Raw genomic sequence first — 19,364 nt, 5'->3', positions numbered from 1 at the left:
CGCAAAAAAAAAAAAAAAAAAAAATAGGGCTGCACCACTATAAAGGTAACTAAAGGGAGCATACTACTACAGAATAAAATGCTGAGCACTCAAGGAGAAAGATGGTGAATGGGAATTCCCACTATAAGACTACTTAAACAGAGTCACAATGAAGCATCACTTGTGGGAATTTTTCAAACAAAACTTACGTGTACTCTATACAGAAAGGCCATTTGCAAAGAAGACTTTTCCCCATCTCACATAAGAAGACTACAAAGGACAATTAACACCCAGATTCAGAAGAAACTGCCTCATGAAATTTAAAGAAATGAGAAAAAACAGGGAGACCATTTTAAAAACTTGTTCAATTTTCCCCAAACGCCCTTCGACTTACATATGGTTACCCTAAGGTTAAGATTTATCAAGGCACTATTTACAAAATCTATGCCAGGAACAGCTGCCATGTTTAACATGCCAAGGAATTTAATGTACTGTTTGGACAACTGGTTAGAGGAAAGCATTGTGGGGTAAAGCCACTCTAATTACATGAACTGTAAAAGTATTTTCTTTATGTAGAGTATGTCTATATTTTATAAATTCATTTAAATAAATAACTTTGAAAACCTAGACTAAGCCATCATCAGTCTCTGGAGTAAACTTTCATTCAAAATATTACAGTAGCTGTCTATAATTTACATACTGGAAAAACTATATTTTTAACCTGGCTAGAAAAACATTAAATATAAAAATTAAAATACATACAAAAAAGCTTTACTGTATACCATTTATTACTTCTAAAACTCTTAAGAAACACTAAAATTAAGGTATGCTGGATCCTAAACCAAGTGCTGTTAGTGTAATTCCTTCTGATCTCTTAGAACTGAGAATTCAATTATTTGTGAAGCACAAATGGTTAAAATGTCAAGTGAATCACATCACCTTTGGAAGATCGTATCCTTCTAGGCCAGAGGTCAACTTACCTATACTAGCAGGGAAAATATAAATAGCTAACAAAGACAATCATACACATCACCAAGTCAAATAAGACTTTAGCTCTTAAGCCTTTATTTCTAATTCTTTCAATCACTATAATTTTAATAAACATGTTGTAGAGTTTTAGGCCACCTGGCAAGAGTTTATTTTTAAAAAGTAATTTCTACATAATGATTTCAGTTCTCTAAATCAAATCCAAGCTTCTACAGTGCTAATCAGCAGCCACAGAATTAAAATACTGAGGTGGAAGGTTCCTTTGATTTTTACCTATACTCACCTAGTCTAATTCCCACTAAAAGACTGTTAGAAATGAGACAAATAAGGCTATAGCAAGCTAAATGGCATTTACAACTAAAACCAAAACAAAATAAAACCCGAGGGAAAAGCTCTAACACCTCCAATATTAAACTGGAACTGCTATGAATTTTTAGCTGAAAATACTGCAAACAAAGAGCAAAAGCTAACAGTACAAAAATGAGGCCATTTAATGAACTATGAAAAATAATGTGAAAAGACAAAAACATACCCATGTAGACTTCAAAGTAAGAAATAACATTTAATCGAGAGAAGTATCATCTACTTTTGGTAGATCTAATAAAAGTGGCACATCACTACTAATTCCCTAAGTATTATAACTTCACACACAACAAACCATTGCTCATTAACTCAAGCTCTTGTTCTTTCCATGGAAACAATGCCTCTATATTTTACTTTTGAAAAACAGTAACTATTCTGAAATGAAATAGGAGTATTGACTTTCAGCTCTATTAAAAAAAAGAAAGTCAAACTAGTTCACTCATACTTTCTTTCAAGGCACTTATTATATTATCTTAAACATTTAAGTAAAAAAAAAAAACCTATAAAATATACCGATTTAATTCAACCTAAAATCCAAATATACAAAGAAAACAAACTTCTGTGCATTTTTACTTCAATCTTAAAAAATTAACTGATAGAACTTAACTAGAGATTTTAAAAAACATTTAGCTTACTACTTTTGATATGAGTTTCTTTACATGATTTAAATCTAAAAACCTACTAGAGAACGTTTTTTCCAATTAAGTGTATTTGTATTTAAATTGCGACAACTGGAATTATAATTTAGAAACTGAACAATTCAATTAATGACAACCTAAAGGAAAATTCCCACTTAAAAACAAAATGAACTACTATTATGCTAAACTGATATGAATGTATATAGTAAACACTAATCTCATTTAATTACATTAATGACTCAATTCTTAACCTTTAGAGCTGGAGACAAAGATAATTTATACTAATATCCAACCAGTTATTTTCTAACAATGAACATTTTTTAGAATGGCAGGGACTTTTATTTTGCTCACTTGTGCATGCGACAGGATGCTGGCTGGCTCATAGTTAAGTTCTCGGTATATATTTCTTGACTGGATAAATGAATCATTTATCCTATAATCAAAATTTATCAGATACACTGGGTTTATTATACACCTTGATGTTAGCTAGAATTGAATATTCTAAAGAATATCTGAATATCAGCGAAGTTTAGTGAATAGTTAATTTTTTAAAGCAATCTAAAATTTCTTACCTGGTAGGGCTGAAAGGCACTATCTTCAGTTAAAAAATCCAGTTGTTTATCTACAAGGAATTCTACTGCAGTGATTGAACTGGGTATACTTTTTTCAACCAGGGGTTTGAAAGTCTGGTAAGAGAAAAAAAAAAAAATTCTAATGGTTATTTTCTGGATTTTATCCTCAAAATGTGACGGGGTATATATAAATACAAAGTATTAAAGTCATTATCATAATGGTTTTAGGATACCAATTGATATCAGTTTTCATATTATAATCTAAAGTGATTCTTTTATCCATACAATAGAGTACTTTCTATTTATTTAAAAGAAATTAAGATTTTAAGAAATGATATGAAAAAATTCCAGTGTAAGTCCCAGTTTATTTTAAAAGAGGGATATAATCAAATATACATGTGTATAAAAATTTCTAATATAAAAAAAGAGAAATTGCTTCTGAAAAAGTAAACTGGGTAGGAGAGCATATTACCCCAACTCTTTAAAATATTGTAAGTATTACTGTTTATAAAACAGAGTAGTTACAATTTACATGTATAATTTTTTCCCTAGCTCATTCACATGAGGGATTTTAAATGATCAGGATGCATCTGGTCTTTTGACTCCACCCTGTGTACTACTCATCCCCGCCCCTGCCCCAAGCACAAATAAAAATCCAGCTGCTTCAGTAAGAGCAGCATGGGGGAAGGGTGTAGGAAAAGAAGAAGGAGGTAAGAAGTATTTCACAAAACCGACCTTTCAGTAAGTCTCTCCAGATTTCCACTATTAAAAAACAACAAAACACGGGCCGGGGGTGGGGGCAGCAAATCCATGGTCATTTGATTGTTTTAAAGGAGACTCAACTTTTACATAAATAAATTTAATCATATCTTGGGGTGGGGGTGGGAGTGAGTGAGGCAGGAGAGGAAGAGGAAGGAAGGAAATAAAGGTACTATATATGCATTTTTCTTATGACTACCACAATCACTTTCGAATAGAAGCAGTCTGAATAAAAGCCATGATACTGCTTTAAAACTTAAAAAATGAAAACAATATTCCACCATCTTAAAAACATATAGTGGCTTTACTATAAAAGAATCTAAGTTTGGAAAATGAAATAAACAAGGAACTAAGTTGCTAAACTACCTATATCACATGGGGAAATCTTTCTTGCTACAGGCAACTTCTGCGACCATTTGGATGCAAACCAAAGCTTTCGGCACAGACAGTAAAAATCCCCAGGAGATCCAAAGCCACTGTATTTCCCCCTTCTCTTATTTATGTCTGAAATAAATCTAACATCTTACTAATCACAACTAATAAACACTCTGGGGAAAAACTCTTCAAGATTTTTAATTCAGAATGGCTCTTAAGCAGTTAATTTCTCTATTTAAGAAATTCTTTTTAAAGCTTTCAATTCGATTCATTAAGGAGTCTGTGTTTTGAAAAAGCTAAAAACACAGAGGAATAAATATTTTAAACATGCCTTATTTCTACACTATCCACACCATGAATAAATGATATCTTCTTTCACAAAGTAACAAATGAAAAAAATTCTTACACCTCTACCTATTTTCAGTATTTATGATTAGAAAACCTAATCACAGTAATATCCTCCCTCCCATGTCCTAGGGCTAACCTTTTAAGTACCACAAATGTATCAAAAGTATTTTTACTGGGGTGAGAAATTACACTTTCAAAACAGACATTCCCCCATTATTTAGCTATCTCCTCCTACTGTTGCCATCTAACATTTTCCATTTACCATAACTAAATTTCTTAGTGTAATATGTAACATTTTCATATTATATCTTTGTTTAGTTTTTAGTAAACTAGAAAACACTGGCACCTTCGCAGGAGAACTTTTAATCCTTGAACTTTATCAAATGCTCTATTTCTTTTTAAACAGTACCAAGTCGATCAACTTGGGAAGGTTAACAAAAAGGTCTACAAAAGGTATTATCTAAGTGGCTAAAGATACAATTCAATTAAGTAGGATCTGGAAAAAAAGTAAACTTCTCCAGTCTTGAGTGCCTCTTTCTTACGCAAATAATACAGGTGGTTTGCATTTCCTATGAGAACTAGTCATTTTATAATATGAAAAACATTCTTGTGAAGAGAACCTCTCAGAACTCAGCTTTTTAAGGTAGGTCAGAGTTCTAAGGGTAAATTTCAACAGGCCAATTTATCATAATTTAAATTACTGAGTAAGAAAAAACAAAGGTTTAGTTTCTAGGCTAAAATAAAGAATTTCTCATTTTAGGGCATCTAAACTGAAAGCCACTGGTAGAATTTAGCTATCAGAAATGTTAAAAGACTGGTTTATAATGGTCTATTTCTGATACATGAAGACTTATAATAACCATGTACAAATGGAAGTCCAAAGTATACCATGCTTCTTAAATATTAGCAAACAGGGCCACGACCTGCAAATTTTTAAATGTGCAATTACTTTTAAACTAAAAATATGTTCCCACCAAGTGCCGATACTTTTATAGTACTTGTTAAAGAAATGTTTTAATATGTATTAAACAAGCAACCCTAAAAATATGCAACTGTTCGTACTTTATGGAAAAATTAAAGACAAACAACATATAAAACTGAGTTAAAAATACATCCTGATTCCCTAAAGTGGCAAGTCAATGATGTAACCATTACTAACTTTTGTATCCAAGTCAAACATATCCATTTCAAAGACATAATAAAAAATATTTAAATAAAAGCGAATGGATCCTACAGATTTTTATGTATTAAGTATTTCATGGGTCTAGGTGCACTGGAATGTAAAGAAACTAGAACTCATGCATAGCTAAGTAATTCAAGACTCTAAAGATATACCATTCTATGAGGAACTTCCACAGCCTAAGGGGAAGCAAGGAGCTACCATCTGATGAAAGTCACAGTAGAATATGGCCCTAATCATAAAAAGACTATTATTCTAATGCTGAAAAAAGCCTTTGAAAATCCAAATTAAAACTACCAATTAAACAAAACACTTTTTCAATTTTATTAATGGATTGGGAGTTCTTTTAAGGTCCTTTGTCTTTGTTTACTGTACTTTAAAAATAGTATAAAGCCAAAATAAATACTTAGTTGAGAGCCTGCATTTCTAGTAGGGCCTACCAGCTATAGGAAGAATGCTTAGAACAACTGTATCCTGTTTGGGGCTCCATGCTGCACCACATTCCATTCACATGAGGAAGAGGCGAACAGATGAGCCCTCCTCGAAAAGACATTTTTAAAATAAATCAGCTGCAGTTCTCAAACATAACTCAGCTGCTCAAACAAACCATGTTAAAGCTCATCATTTAACATTTAATTGGAAATTCATGGAGTTTATGTCTACAGTTTGAGTTTCTTAACAATCTCCAGCTAACATTTAACAATTCCTTTTCCAAGTGAAAAAAATCAGGCTCATTAACTACAAAAACCTGATATATATCTCCCTAAAGGAATACTAAAGCAGAAAACAATCTAGGATACATTTCAGAAAGTCAAGGTTTAGTCTTAAAAAAAAAAAAAAAAGACTGGAGTGACTCGAAAGAACAAAGTCCAAATTCCCACCCAAGCAGGTCTATTGAAAAACACGATACTGTTAGAAAACAAGTTGGGGGTGGGGAAAAGAATACACCACAGAAGAAAACCCTCACAAAACAAACACCCCTACTTCCCTTAACACATTATATTCCAAAACCCTAATCTAAAACATTTCTGCTATAATACTTTAAACAACTGAGCTCTTTTTTTTTATCTTTACAGTGTTATGAAATTACTACACACAATAAATCTCTTCCTAAACAAATGAAATCGTTAAAAATTCTTAAAACTAAGAACACTAAGGCTGGATCTATAAAAGACAGTGACCTTAATTCCTAAGGCTGAGAAGCAAAACCAAATGTAAATTAAGACAAAAGAAAAAGGAAGCAGAAAAATACAAACCGTACTTTGTTCTTGAGAATTTTAAAGTATCTTTAAATCTCATATATCCACGACAAGGCTTTAAAGGTCAAGAAGTATTGCTGACATTTCCATTTTGTTCTTGAGCAGTATTTTTTTAAATCTAACCTAAATACTTCTTAAGTCTTAAAAAAATCACAGGCAAATGTCTCTCAAACCAAGCATTTCTAAGCTTACTTGCAGCGTCGTCATTGTATAGTAAGAAAAGCCAAGACCACAGAACGAAGCAGAGGCTGTGACCTAACAAGTCTCCGACGAGCAAATGACGATTTTCTGTCTGCTCTGGCTCGGTCCTGGCAGTGATGAGGATTACAACTCGCTCTTTGTCATCAGCACTGTGGTGTTAACGACTAAGAAATCCTGCAGCTGAAGCACTACTGCATCCTCCGATCTGGGTCAGGATAATTTCTCCCGAGGTCGCTTACATAACCAGTAAGATACTCCAAATAGAGAGAACAGCCATCCATCAGCTAGAGAAAGCCTTTTCCCACTGTACTCTGCGTGGAAACACACTGCAGTAGCTTCCAACAGTGCAGACACCCAAATGAGAACGACTACTTGGCTTAGGGCACACTGAGAGAAGGGAAGAGGCGGTGCTCTGTAAACTGTAACTAATCCTCCGTCACAGGTGCTGATGGAGTCACTTCCAGCACGAGTCACATTACTGGTGATTACTCATTTGGCTGCGCCACAGAGACTGGCTCATAATTTTAACAACAGACAAAGACAGACTAGTGGCGAGACTGAGAGCTCAAGTTTACTGTCTCCTTCATAAAGCAAATGCAAATACAAAATTTTTGCTTTCCAGATTTACCAAGGGGAGAAAGTGCAGAAAACAAGTAATGTGTAAAAATCTCTCAAGCTGGAAAAAATAAAGCATAACTTTAAACCATCAAAAATACTTTCAGGTGTGTTTTCAAGTAAATAATTTATTTTTAGTTTAATCATTTCTCCTTAGAAATATACTGATATTTTAAAAAATGCAGGGAAAAAAACAGTTTAACATTTCTGGAGTAATAATCTAAGTTAAATCAAATGACATAACCAACAATCTCACTGACACTTTACTCAAAGGAAAAACGAACCGGTAATATTTACTTTGGCAGATTAAAAAATATTCCTGAAACATTTTCATTGTTTATAAAAATAATTTAAATAGTTTACAGTTATAAAAACCTATAATGGCCACACATGGCTACTGAGCACCTGGCATGTGATTAGTCTGAATTGAGATGTGTGCTGTATGTATAATAAACACACTGAATACAAAGAATGTCAGATATCTGCAAGTGCAAGAAAACATTCACCTTTTTTTTTTTTTGAGACAATGAATACTTTATTCGGAAAGCGGGCAGACCAAGAAGGTGGCAGACTAGTGTCTCTGAAACACCATCTTCATTCACCTATTTTTTAATGATGTTTGTGAATGGTCTTTTATTATAAATTTGTCCCAATGTTAGGTATCTCAATTTCAATAAATTTAAAAATTTACACTGATTTTTTAAAATACCGCACACACAACCATTTTATCAAATTATGTTAAAAGAAAAACTTCCAGCCACCAGCCAATGCCCTGTCCCTTTAAATCTATTCCAGATGTATCAATTTCATTTCAAAGAAAACATCAGGTGAACTACTGAAAAGCAGATATTTTAAATTTAGTCTATTATGGATTGCACTTAAAATCTCAATCAATCCTGTTTTAAGGATAAAAGAGAGGGGTAATGATTATTCAATGATTGTTAGTAAAGGGACTTCCCTGGTGGCACGGTGGTTAAGAATCCACCTGCCAATGCAGAGGACACGGGTTCGAGCCCTGGTCCGGGAAGATCCCACATGCCGTGGAGCAACTAACCCCATGCACCACAACCAGAGAAAGCCAGCACACAGCAATGAAGACCCAACGCAGCCAAAATATAAAATACAGCATCCCAAAAATTCATTCATAATTAATTACTTAAGACGTGAACATAAAACATATATGGAATTAAAAGAATTCAATGTAATGTAAGTTTCCAGAAAAACGAGTAATATGGCAGCCTTATTCTGAGCCACAAACAACAAAGAAACTCAAATGTTTGATTCAGATTATTACATTATAGACTATCAAATTTTAAATACACATCATACTACTTTTCTACAATTTATTGTACATTAGAGAATGAGTTAAATATTTCACAAGATTCATCTTACAATCTCACATAAATTCAAGTTTGACTATATGTGTTGTTATTAACTTAAAAACATGTCTTTGTTCCTCAAGTACTATTAGTCCCCTACAGAATCAAACAGCATTAAGACCTACACTTAGCTAACAATCCAAATGCCACAATATTTATATATTGCTAATGATACATAATTCAATAATTTTTATAAAATCAAAATAATTAATGTCAATACTGAAAAACCATTCACTTTTATTTCATACTACATCAGAGCTGCATTAAAGTTAGATGCTTCTCCACTGATATAAATACTACATAGTTGATTCTTAATGCAAATAAAGGGTACAAGTGCAACTAGTTGAAAACCATAAATATCTTTTTAATATTTAAATTGGCCTTAATAAATATTTTTATAAATATATGAGTGTGAGTTTGGTCTGGTACGCTGGCAAATTTCTAACACAAATAAAAATAGTGAAGTAACAATACAGAGAAACCACTTGGTAGCAAGCGTTAAGTTGCTCAGCTTTTACATCAAGTCTCCTTAATTCTCTCTTGTTCTTACAACTCATAAGGGATGGTATTAAATATCACCTTCCAGACAGCGAAAAGCACCAATTTGAGGCGAGCAGCATTTCAGTCCTTTAAACTGGTTCTTCTTATGGCTTATACCTTCCTTAATGAATTAAGGAAGGAAGTTGAAGAGCTACTGTTAAAATTTTTTTTTCTTTCTTTTTTTTGGGTTGGGTAAAAGGTCTTTTCTGGCAGCTAAACCAGGCTAGAGGAAGAGGAAACTACTCCAGTTACTGCCCAGAAATACACATCTCTGACTTCCTTCCTTTTTAGCTGGTTTCTAGGTTACAAGCTGAATAAGTCAACAGAGGTGAGAAAGTAAACAGAGGCTTAAAAGGAAGGCAACACTGTATGGCTATCTGAAGAAAATCTGTTCCTTCCAATAACTGTAGAACCTTTTTACATGTAATTAAGAGTTAAACTAGCATTTTAGTCCCGTTTATCTTGGGCTATCAAAGAAATAAATCCCTCATCTTTATAGATATGGAAGCCTAAACAAACAAGTGGATTTCTCCAAGTATACAGACTTTACAAAAAAACCAAAAACCTTTAAGTTTCAGTGGCTTATTAGCATTTTAACTATTTCTTTTTTAGACATAAGGATAGGAAAACAAGAGAAACAATAGTAGTTAAAAGAGGATTTGGATTTGATATGGCCTTATTTGAAGGCTGACTAGATTCAGGAAAATACTTTTCATTATGCCCTATTGCCCTATAAATCTATGAAAATATATAATGAAACGTGTAACTCTCGCATCACGGTAGTGCCCAAATGATTAACTTCTTCACATTAATAAATCCATGTAGATCTTCCAGGCACTGCAAAGGTTGTGTAGCGGTTTCATACCTTCAATAGACCATGAAGTTCCAAGAGGATCTCCAGATGATACAGACATAACCTTGATTTTTAAACTCTCTTCTCTCCCTTAAGCATGCAGGACATTCATTCAACCAATATGCATGGGATGTCTTCAATTAATACACTTTTCCCTCCTTTCTTACCTATATCCTTGAGAACTGCCCCAGTCATAAGAGGAAAGTTGTGCAACAACAGAATGTGTTCATTTTTTAACTTTGTAAATATCACATCATAGGTTCTACGACATACAGCTGAGTAACAAAAATCACTGCTGATAACACAAAAACACTACACAAATAGTCTCTGTGACTGAATAAGCATTATGGCTGAATTCAGTGTCCTTTCTTTTATTTTTTCCTTCTAGCCTTTCTGAGTACTAATAAAGCACATACTCTTAACTCGAGTAGTTTTATCAGTTTGTCATATCTAGGACTTCTCTTTCAGAATCTCCCTGATCAGTCTTTCTTCCTCCCAATATTATGAGGTTTCACTTCAAGTCATCCCTCTGTACCTGTGAGGGATTGGTTCCAGGGCCCAGCAGGACATCAAAATCCTTGAAGACTCAAGTCTCTTATATAAAATTGCATAGTATTTGCATATAACCTACCCACATCTTCCCATAAACTTTAAATCATCTCTAGATTACTTATAATCTTTATACAATATAAATACTATGTAGATAGTTGCCAGGTGCAAGGCAAATTCAACTTTTGTTTTTGAGAATTTTCTGGAATTTTTTCTTCTGAAATTTTCCACGGTTGATTGCATCCTCAGATGCAGAACCCGCAAATAGGGAGGGCTGACTGTACTTTTCTTTCTCTACAACTTCACAAGTGTGTGCCATTGAGATAACCAATTTTTCTTTCCACAAGTAATTCCAAACTATATTTTTAGACCTAAATTTTCACCTTCTAAACTGTATTTTATACTGTTACTAGGACACAGCCATACTTGTACCCTGTCACCACATAAAGCCAAATATGACGAGAATTAAATATTTAACCTTCTTTCCTAAGTTATTCACGTTTCTTTCAAAACCACTAGAAATATTATCACAACTTCAGAAGTAGTTACCTCAAAATTCATGAATACAGTAATCATGCTTGATGATTTACTTTGGTTCCCTTGCTCATATTATAATATTCTGAATACTTGATATTTTTCCTTTAAACCTCTGTCAGTAATATGTAATTTTTTTGTTTTTTGTTTTTTGGGTTTTTTTGTTTTTTTCTTTTTTCTTTTTTTTTGCGGTACGCGGGCCTCTCACTGTTGTGGCCTCTCCCTTTGCGGAGCACAGGCTCCAGACATGCAGGCTCAGCGGCCAAGGCGCACGGGCCCAGCCGCTCTGCGGCATGTGGGATCTTCCTGGACCGGGGCATGAACCCGTGTCCCCTGCATCAGCAGGCGGACTCTTAACCACTGCGCCACCAGGGAAGCCCTAATATGTAATTTTTAAATAAATTATTCCATAACTTTAATATGACTTTGATAAAAATACCAATAAGATTTTTTGGAAGTAGACAAATCAAATTTATGGAAAAGCAAATATAAAGAAAAGAAAAATACAAATCAATGATAGGAAACTAGCCCTAAAAGATACATCAAATTTCAATGCTCTAATTAATACAACAATGGGAAACTAGAACATACATAAATAATAATCAATGGATACTTTAAAAAGTCCCAAAATAGCATCAGGTAAGTACGGGAATTTAGTGTAAAATAAAGGTGGATTTTCAAATCCGAGGCGGTAAAATGAGAATGAGAAAATTTAATACAAGAAAGATAGCTGTTAAAATAGAAATGGAACTTTAGAGATTAATCTCATTTTTACAGAGGAAGAAATGGACATTCAGAGAGATTAAGTGATTTTTTTCATCAAAATACTTCTTTGTAGAAGCCCTGGGACTAGAAACTGGATTTCCTAATTCATAGCTGAATGAATGATTTTTACATTGTAAGATGGTGTGAAACAACCATATTGTTTTTATGCTTGTTGCCATGAGGCAGCAGAGAGCAAAGTGTTTAGCTATCTGCTGAATAAAACTTTAAACTTTGAACTTAAAATGGAGGAAACTGAAACTAGTCTAGAAGAAAATGCAAAACTATATACTACCAAGGAAAAGAGGTAGAACATAATAAACTTATCTATTTTTAATATGCTTTACTGACACATGTCACCTATCAGAAAGAAGAAACAACCAGGATTAGGTAAACCATTCAACATAAAAGAGTTTCCAAAGCTATATTCTGAAAAACACCATTTGAGAAGACAATAAAACACTAAGAGTTAAAAGAAAAAGCAAGTTTAATTTAATTCCTATTTTGTCACTATTATTTCTATCAAGAAAAAATATTTTTTAATGTAGAAAGTGTAAACTAGGGATTAAAAATAAACTAAACCATAAAAAACAGATATGGGATCCTTTTTGCTTTGTTTCAAGAAACAACTAGTTTTCCTTACAAATAACATAATTACATTAGAGAATAATTTGTAAAACAAAAGAAATGGGTGAAAAAAAAGGATTCCATGGTTCTAACCATGAACTCAGCCAGTTAAGCATGTAATTGCTTTTTCCACAAGTATGTATATTTGTTACCAAGTTTTAAGGCACATATAATTTATAAGTTGCTCATTTCACTTAGTATTTTTTTTTTGTGGGGGAGGCTGTGCCACATAGCTTGCAGGATCTTAGTTCCCCAACCAGGGACTGAACCCAGGCCCCTGCAGTGAAAGCAGAGAGTCCTAAGCACTGCACTGCCAGGGAATTCTCCACTTAGTACTCTTTTTATGTTATTACATTGCCATCATTTAAAATAGCTATCTAATAAATACTTAATCAAGCAAATGAACATTAAGTTTATTATACCTTTTCTCAGTGTTGGATATTTAGGCCTTCTTCACTTCTCTACTATTACAAAAATAATAGGAAAATCTTCATGCTTTTGTTAAACAACCAAAATTCCAAGTTTAGAGGGTTCAAATAAATTACATGTTAGAATATTAAATTGATAGACATAAACTCAGAGCCATTACTGGCAATCTTTGAAAAAAACCATGACATTATCAAGATATTAGAGAGACGTATCTATTAATATTTATAAAGGAGGAAAGGGGCAATTTAGGAACAAAACTACATGCTAGTAAATGAACTCTAGAAAAACTCTAAGATGGATAATTAGAATCATGAAAAAACAAACAAACAAACAAAAAACCCCACACAGTGACAGTTACTAAGAGACAAATATACTCATTGAGAATAATTTGTCTTTTAATAAAAACAAAGGTTACTTTCACCAAGAAAATTTGCAATACGTAAGTCAATGAAATATGGGCTAGATGACAGTTCTTGGTACATTTGTACCTAGTTAAACAGTACTGAATAATAGTACTGTTTTTAACCTATAACATAGCATCTCTTCATCTTTGGTCTTACACACTATCACTTGAAGGCTGTCTTTATTTGCAAATTAATAAATGACAGAATGATTCCAAAATATATCTCACAAAAAATGCAATTAAGAACTAGATTACTCCCAAAGTTAATAATCAAAAGGTTAGGTTCTATTTTTAGGTTGAAAAAATCAACTACATAGGTAGAATGTAAGGGAGATCTAGCTTCCTAGAAATTCATATGAAAGAATCCTGGAGGATTTCAAGACACTAAACCAACAGAAGTCATGCTTGTTTGTTTGTTTGTTTGTTTGTTTTGTATTTATTTATTTATGACTGTGTTGGGTCTTTGTTTCTATGCGTGGGCTTTCTCTAGTTGTGGCAAGCGGGGGCCACTCTTCATCGCGGTGCGCAGACCTCTGTCACTATCGCGGCCTCTCTTGTTGCGCAGCACAGGCTTCAGACGCGCAGGCTCAGTAATTGTGGCTCACAGGCCCAGTTGCTCCGTGGTATGTGGGATCTTCCCAGACCAGGGCTCGAACCTGTGTCCCCTGCATTGGCAGGCAGATTCTGAACCACTGCGCCACCAGGGAAGCCCTGTTTGTTTTTTTTTAGCAGTACGCGGGCCTCTCACTGTTGTCGCCTCTCCCGTTGCGGAGAATAGGCTCTGTACGCGCAGGCTTAGCGGCCATGGCTCACGGGCCTAGCTGATCCGCGGCATGTGGGATCTTCCCGGACCGGGGCACGAACCCGTGTCTCCTGCATCGGCAGGCGGACTCTCAACCACTGCACCACCAGGGAAGCCCAAAGTCATGTATTTTGTAAAAAGAGAGGACAGAGTGGTGACAAATCAAATTCTGACACAAAGTACCCAGACCAAGGGAGGTACTGGTCCCCTTAGATTTTGCACTGGTCATACCATCTCTGAATATCTTGATCAATTTGGGACATCATAATAGAAGAGGAACAATTACAAACTGAGATGTGTCGACACTTAAAAATCATAAATTATTAGGATCATTTGAAGGAATGGAGAAGAGGAGAGCAAACAATAATTAACTATGTACAATTATTTAAAGGGTTGGGTAATTTGAAAAGGAAGAAGCTTGTAAGTAAAATTTCCACGAAGGCCAATTCTAGCTCAGCACAAAGAATGTACAAATTTTTAATAATTAAACACTATCAAACCAAGGGACACTTACTCATGAAGTAGTGAGCTTCCAATAACAAGAAGCACTCAAGAAGAATCTCGATGAAAACTAACTTGGCAAGCTTGTCACTGATGGATCCCATTTCTGGCTTTGGTAAGGGGTTGTTTATGAAATATCAAAGATTTTTTCCAATTCTAAGATTCTAATACTGTATTCATTAAGCAATTTAATGTTTAAGAGCAAAGCGAAGATAAAATTAAACCAAACTTTTCATAAACACTGCTACTGCTGCTTTTGCATATAAGAAAGCATAAAAAGAGTACTGCTGAATGTTCATGTATTACTGACAAGGTGGCAGAATTAAAAGTAAAAAGTAACATCTCATTTCAGAATAAATTAAGTTAACCAAGACTTGTTCTGCTTGGCAGAAATAACTACATGGGAGACTTTTGGGGCACAGAATTTCTGTAACCCACAGATCCTTCATCTCTTACGTTGAAAAAGTAAATGTAGGGATTCCCTGGTGGCGCAGTGGTTGAGAGTCCGCCTGCCGATGCAGGGGACACGGGTTCGCGCCCTGGTCCGGAAGATCCCACATGCTGTGGAGCGGCTGGGCCCGTGAGCCATGGCCGCTGGGCCTGCACGTCTGGAGCCTGTGCTCCTCAACGGGAGAGTCCACAACAGTGAGAGGCCCACGTACCACCACAAAAAAAAAAAAAAGTAAATGTAATTTTGTGAGAATAAAAAATATTACAAAATTAAATCTACTCAACCATAAATGCAAAGCACGTGTTAAAATGCTTATAATCAAAATCACAGAAGAAATTCAAAGTTAAGCTAAATAAAATATTTCTTCCAATTTTTATTAATCATTTCACTGCTTGTACTCTTGGAAACTTGAATAGGATATCTATTTCTTTATTGGTTTTGCTCATTTCTGTCTGGCAAACATCTGTTACTTGTGCAGCACAAGTCAACAAAGACTCTACAATTATTTCTCCATTATCTCCTTTTTTGTCAAAAACTCTGATGATGTCAGCAACAATCTGGAAGCGGAATTTTTCAACTAACGAGGATTCATGACTTCCATTAAGTATAATAGAGTAGCTATTTTGGTTATTTTTTAACTTAACACATTTTAGGTGATAATGATCCATATGCTAAGTAGTATTTAGATTCAAAATATGGTAATACCAAAGTTATCAAAGTTTCAAGCATATTTCATTAAGTATTATAACTTATGCCAACATTTTGACGGGCCTGAAATAAAGTACTAACTACAATGCCAAGTTAAAAGGCTACAATGGAAGAGAGAATTTCACATAAAGACTTTGGTACTAAAGTGTTTTCTTTGAATTACTAACAAATTATGATTCATTCAAAATGAACTTTCCTTCCCTTCTAACATATTACAGGACAAATGAAAGTTTATATTGGAAGAAAACCCACAAAAACAAAACAAAACAAAAACTCCCAGAGAAAACGAATACCCATAACCTAATTTCAGGTCAATAACCACTAATATAATTTTGCTACACTTCCTTTAAACGAAATCCCTCCCCTGGAAAGCTCTGTTTTCTTAATTTAGGTCAGTTCCTGTTTCATTGAGGACATCTCCCTCTAAGGGGATGAGGCAACAAAAGTCCTAAGGCTAAGTGGGAAGGGAAAAAGCTAAGGCCCATTAGTGATGCCCAGAAGCCTTGCTTAAGTATATCTCCGTAGAGAGAGAGGAAAGTTTCACAATTAGACTCTTCATGGATAATAGATTCCTTCCAGGATCTTAGTTTCCTTCAAAGTTTCAGACAGCCTGTAAGCAGTCTGGACAAATAAACTTCTTTGGGACTCCTGTGGATTTAGCAGTGTTTTATAGCTTTTCAAACAGTTGTTTTCTCCTTAGGGATCTGAAAACTTCTCTGCATTGACCACTGACCACCTGTTTTTAAGAGCTTTTTAAAGTAGAACAATTTTTCCTGATTTCAGGAATCCTTAGGATCATCTTTCCTTCTTCCCAACACATTTAGGTCAAACTTCGAGCTGTATTCTACTTGGCCTTGGATAACATGAGCATACTCAAAAGGTTACATGATTTAGCTTAAAAAAAAAAAAATCAAATCATTTAAATGGTCATGGAACTATGAATTTTTCTACTCTGATGGGGAGAAATGCTACATAAGGAAGCAACTGCTAAAACACAACAAACTACTGAATGTAACAAAAAAGAAGCAAACTCACAGATACAGAGAACAAACTAGTGGTTACCAGTGGGGAGAGGGAAGGGGGAGGGGATTAAAGATACAAACCATTATGTATAAAATAAGCTACAAGGATATACTGTACAATACAGGAAATACAGCCAATATTTTATAATAACTATAAATGGAGTATAACCTTTAAAATCTGTGTTGTAACATATAATATTGTATATTAACTATACTTCAATAAAAAATTTTTTCAAAAAGAAGCAATTGCTTATGAAACAGAGTTATCAATGGGTCAACTAAAAATGCCTGTGTACTTTCCACTGCCATTTGCTTTGCCAGCAAGGAGGGAGTTTTCTTTACCATTCTCTTACAGTAGTGAACTAGATTGAGCTTTGATAAGCTTCATTAAGTTTATTACTACATTAATTGGTAAAGAATCCTGAAAGGTTTACTTTACTTCCAGAGCTTAATGCTGAAGGCACAGTGTTGTTAGCCAAGTCCTAAAACAGTGGTTCTCAAAGGATAGACCTCTGTCAAGCTGCATAAACAGTATCAAGTAACTAGTTTAAAATGCAAATTCTCAGGCTTCACCCCTACCAGAATCAGAATTTCTGAGAGGTAGGGCCTAGAAATCTGTGTTTTAACAAGTCCTTGGGTAATTCTGGAGCACCTTGAAGTTTGAGAACGAGTGGCTCACAGCAAGTGTTCTTAACCTCTTTGGGGTCAGTGTACTCCCAGAGTCTGATGAAAGCTATAGCCCCCCAGAAACATGACACATAAAATTTTGCACCACAATTTCAGGGGTTTCCAAGATCATCTGGAGAATCTTCTAAGAATACACATTTCTAAGCTTTAACCCTGATGATCTACTGAATCAAAAACTCAGGATGGGGCACTTCATTGTAAATATTTTTTTTTTGTAAATATTTTTACAGCTTCATTTTTAAAATATTTTCCCCACTGCCTCAACACCTCCACAAATAGGCTATAAGCACCCTGGCCCAGGTGACCAGGTACACCAGGTTGATACGGTTGGACTCTGCCACAAGTTCCCTTTCCTGCCCTCCTCTGACCATGACCTAATAACATTCAAAGGCACCAATGAAATCTTCTTGGCTCTTTTACTTTTACTTGGGTAATCCAACCTGACGCCCCCAAGAAGAACACTAGCCTACAGGTCCTTGTGCTCCCTCTTGGCTCCCCACCTGCTTGGTTGAGCCCACTCCCTTGTGGCATAGTGACTTCTCTCTCTAGGACCTCTGAGTATAACAAACTTTGTTTTCATGTGCCTCTCCTGTGTCTCCTCTTGTGGCTGTACCTCACTGACCATCAAATAAAAGAAGACTGAACCAGCCTAGGAATCCTCAGTTTTAAAATGCTATCTGACTTAACTCTGAGGTTCGGTCAGCTTTGAGAACCACTGCTTCAAGGATCCATGAATGCTGGTTGAAAACACCTAGTCTACAGTGATCAAATCTCAGGACAGAGTGCCCCAGTTCAGGTCTTAGATATTCTCTTGACAAACCAGTCTCCTTGTCACTTTGCTAACTCAACCTCCTCCTCTCTCAGGAAGCACAGGGTCTTTAAATAGCTTATCAACAGCTTACACTGGAAAGCAGCTCACTCTCAATGTGGAGATGTGAAAACCATGTAGCAATCAATTTCACACACCAGGTTCTCAAATTCAAGTAACCTAGGGCTAGTGGAAGATAAGCTCTTTTGTATTATGCAGAGAGATACCTATTTAAAGATGCCTTGGATTCCTAAAAATATCATGCAGTTAAAACAGCAGGCTCAGAAAGTGGCAATGTTGGGTCCCTAGATTAAATGGAAGGAGGGAACAGAGCCAAAATAGTAAACAATATAACCACAAAGGTTGTTTCTCTTGATGCTTAAAAAAGATGAGAATTCCAATCATTGCTGTTCCTTACCTTCTACTCAGTAGGAGGAACACAGAGGAAGCTCCTCAAGAGAAGATATGAAGAGCCAAAAGCATAGTTAATCATCAACAAAAAAGATTTCCAAGCTGATTAAAATTGCCTATGAAGCAGCAAAAAAATTTCCCAGGTCACATGAACTACGAACCAAGAATGAGTTGGCTTAAGATTGTGACCCAAGGAGGTGAAGGCCCAAAATTACATTACAGTCTCCTATCATGTATGATCAATTACAGCAATTTGGGGGATGGGGGGAGAAAATGGGGACACTAAGGTTAAGTGTCCTATCCTGACATCTACAAAGCATACATGAAGTTATAATTAAGGTGCTCATCTTTAGAATGGTATCACTTATATGTAGAACCTAAAATATGACACAAATGAACCTATCTACGAAACAGACTCACAGAAATAGAGAACAGACTTGTGGTATGTATGGAATGGATGGACAACAAGGTCCTACTGTATAGCACAGGGAACTATATTCAGTGTTCTTTAATGAACCATAATGGAAAAGAATATAAAAAAGAATGTGTATTATGGCTAAATCACTTTGCTGTGTAGCAGAAATTAACACAGCATTGTAAATCAACTATACTTCAATATAAA

At 34.9% G+C, this 19,364-nt stretch overlaps 1 protein-coding gene across 2 annotated transcripts in view; it reads right to left on the bottom strand.

The window, feature by feature from the left end:
- JMJD1C (jumonji domain containing 1C) overlaps positions 1–19,364 on the bottom strand; it is a 248,697-nt gene that overhangs the window by 68,094 nt on the left and 161,239 nt on the right. The window contains exons 1-2 of one of the 2 annotated variants that reach the window (XM_007446797.1): positions 6,463–7,029; positions 2,540–2,653 (exon numbers count right to left, since the gene is read on the bottom strand). Coding sequence is in view for 1 of the 2 variants with exons in the window: in XM_007446796.1 (XP_007446858.1) it covers positions 2,540–2,653 (114 nt within the window). In the remaining variant the exon portion in view is untranslated. Of the gene's footprint in view, positions 1–2,539; positions 2,654–6,462; positions 7,030–19,364 lie in introns of those variants that run through there. The other variant, XM_007446796.1, reaches the window with a different exon arrangement.

The sequence above is a fragment of the Lipotes vexillifer genome, unplaced genomic scaffold (assembly GCF_000442215.2).
Source record: "Lipotes vexillifer unplaced genomic scaffold, Lipotes_vexillifer_v1.1 scaffold1562, whole genome shotgun sequence".
Taxonomy (NCBI): Eukaryota; Metazoa; Chordata; class Mammalia; order Artiodactyla; family Lipotidae; genus Lipotes; species Lipotes vexillifer.
The sequence above is the reverse complement of the archived record's forward strand: the minus strand, read 5'-3'. Positions and strand labels throughout refer to the sequence as shown.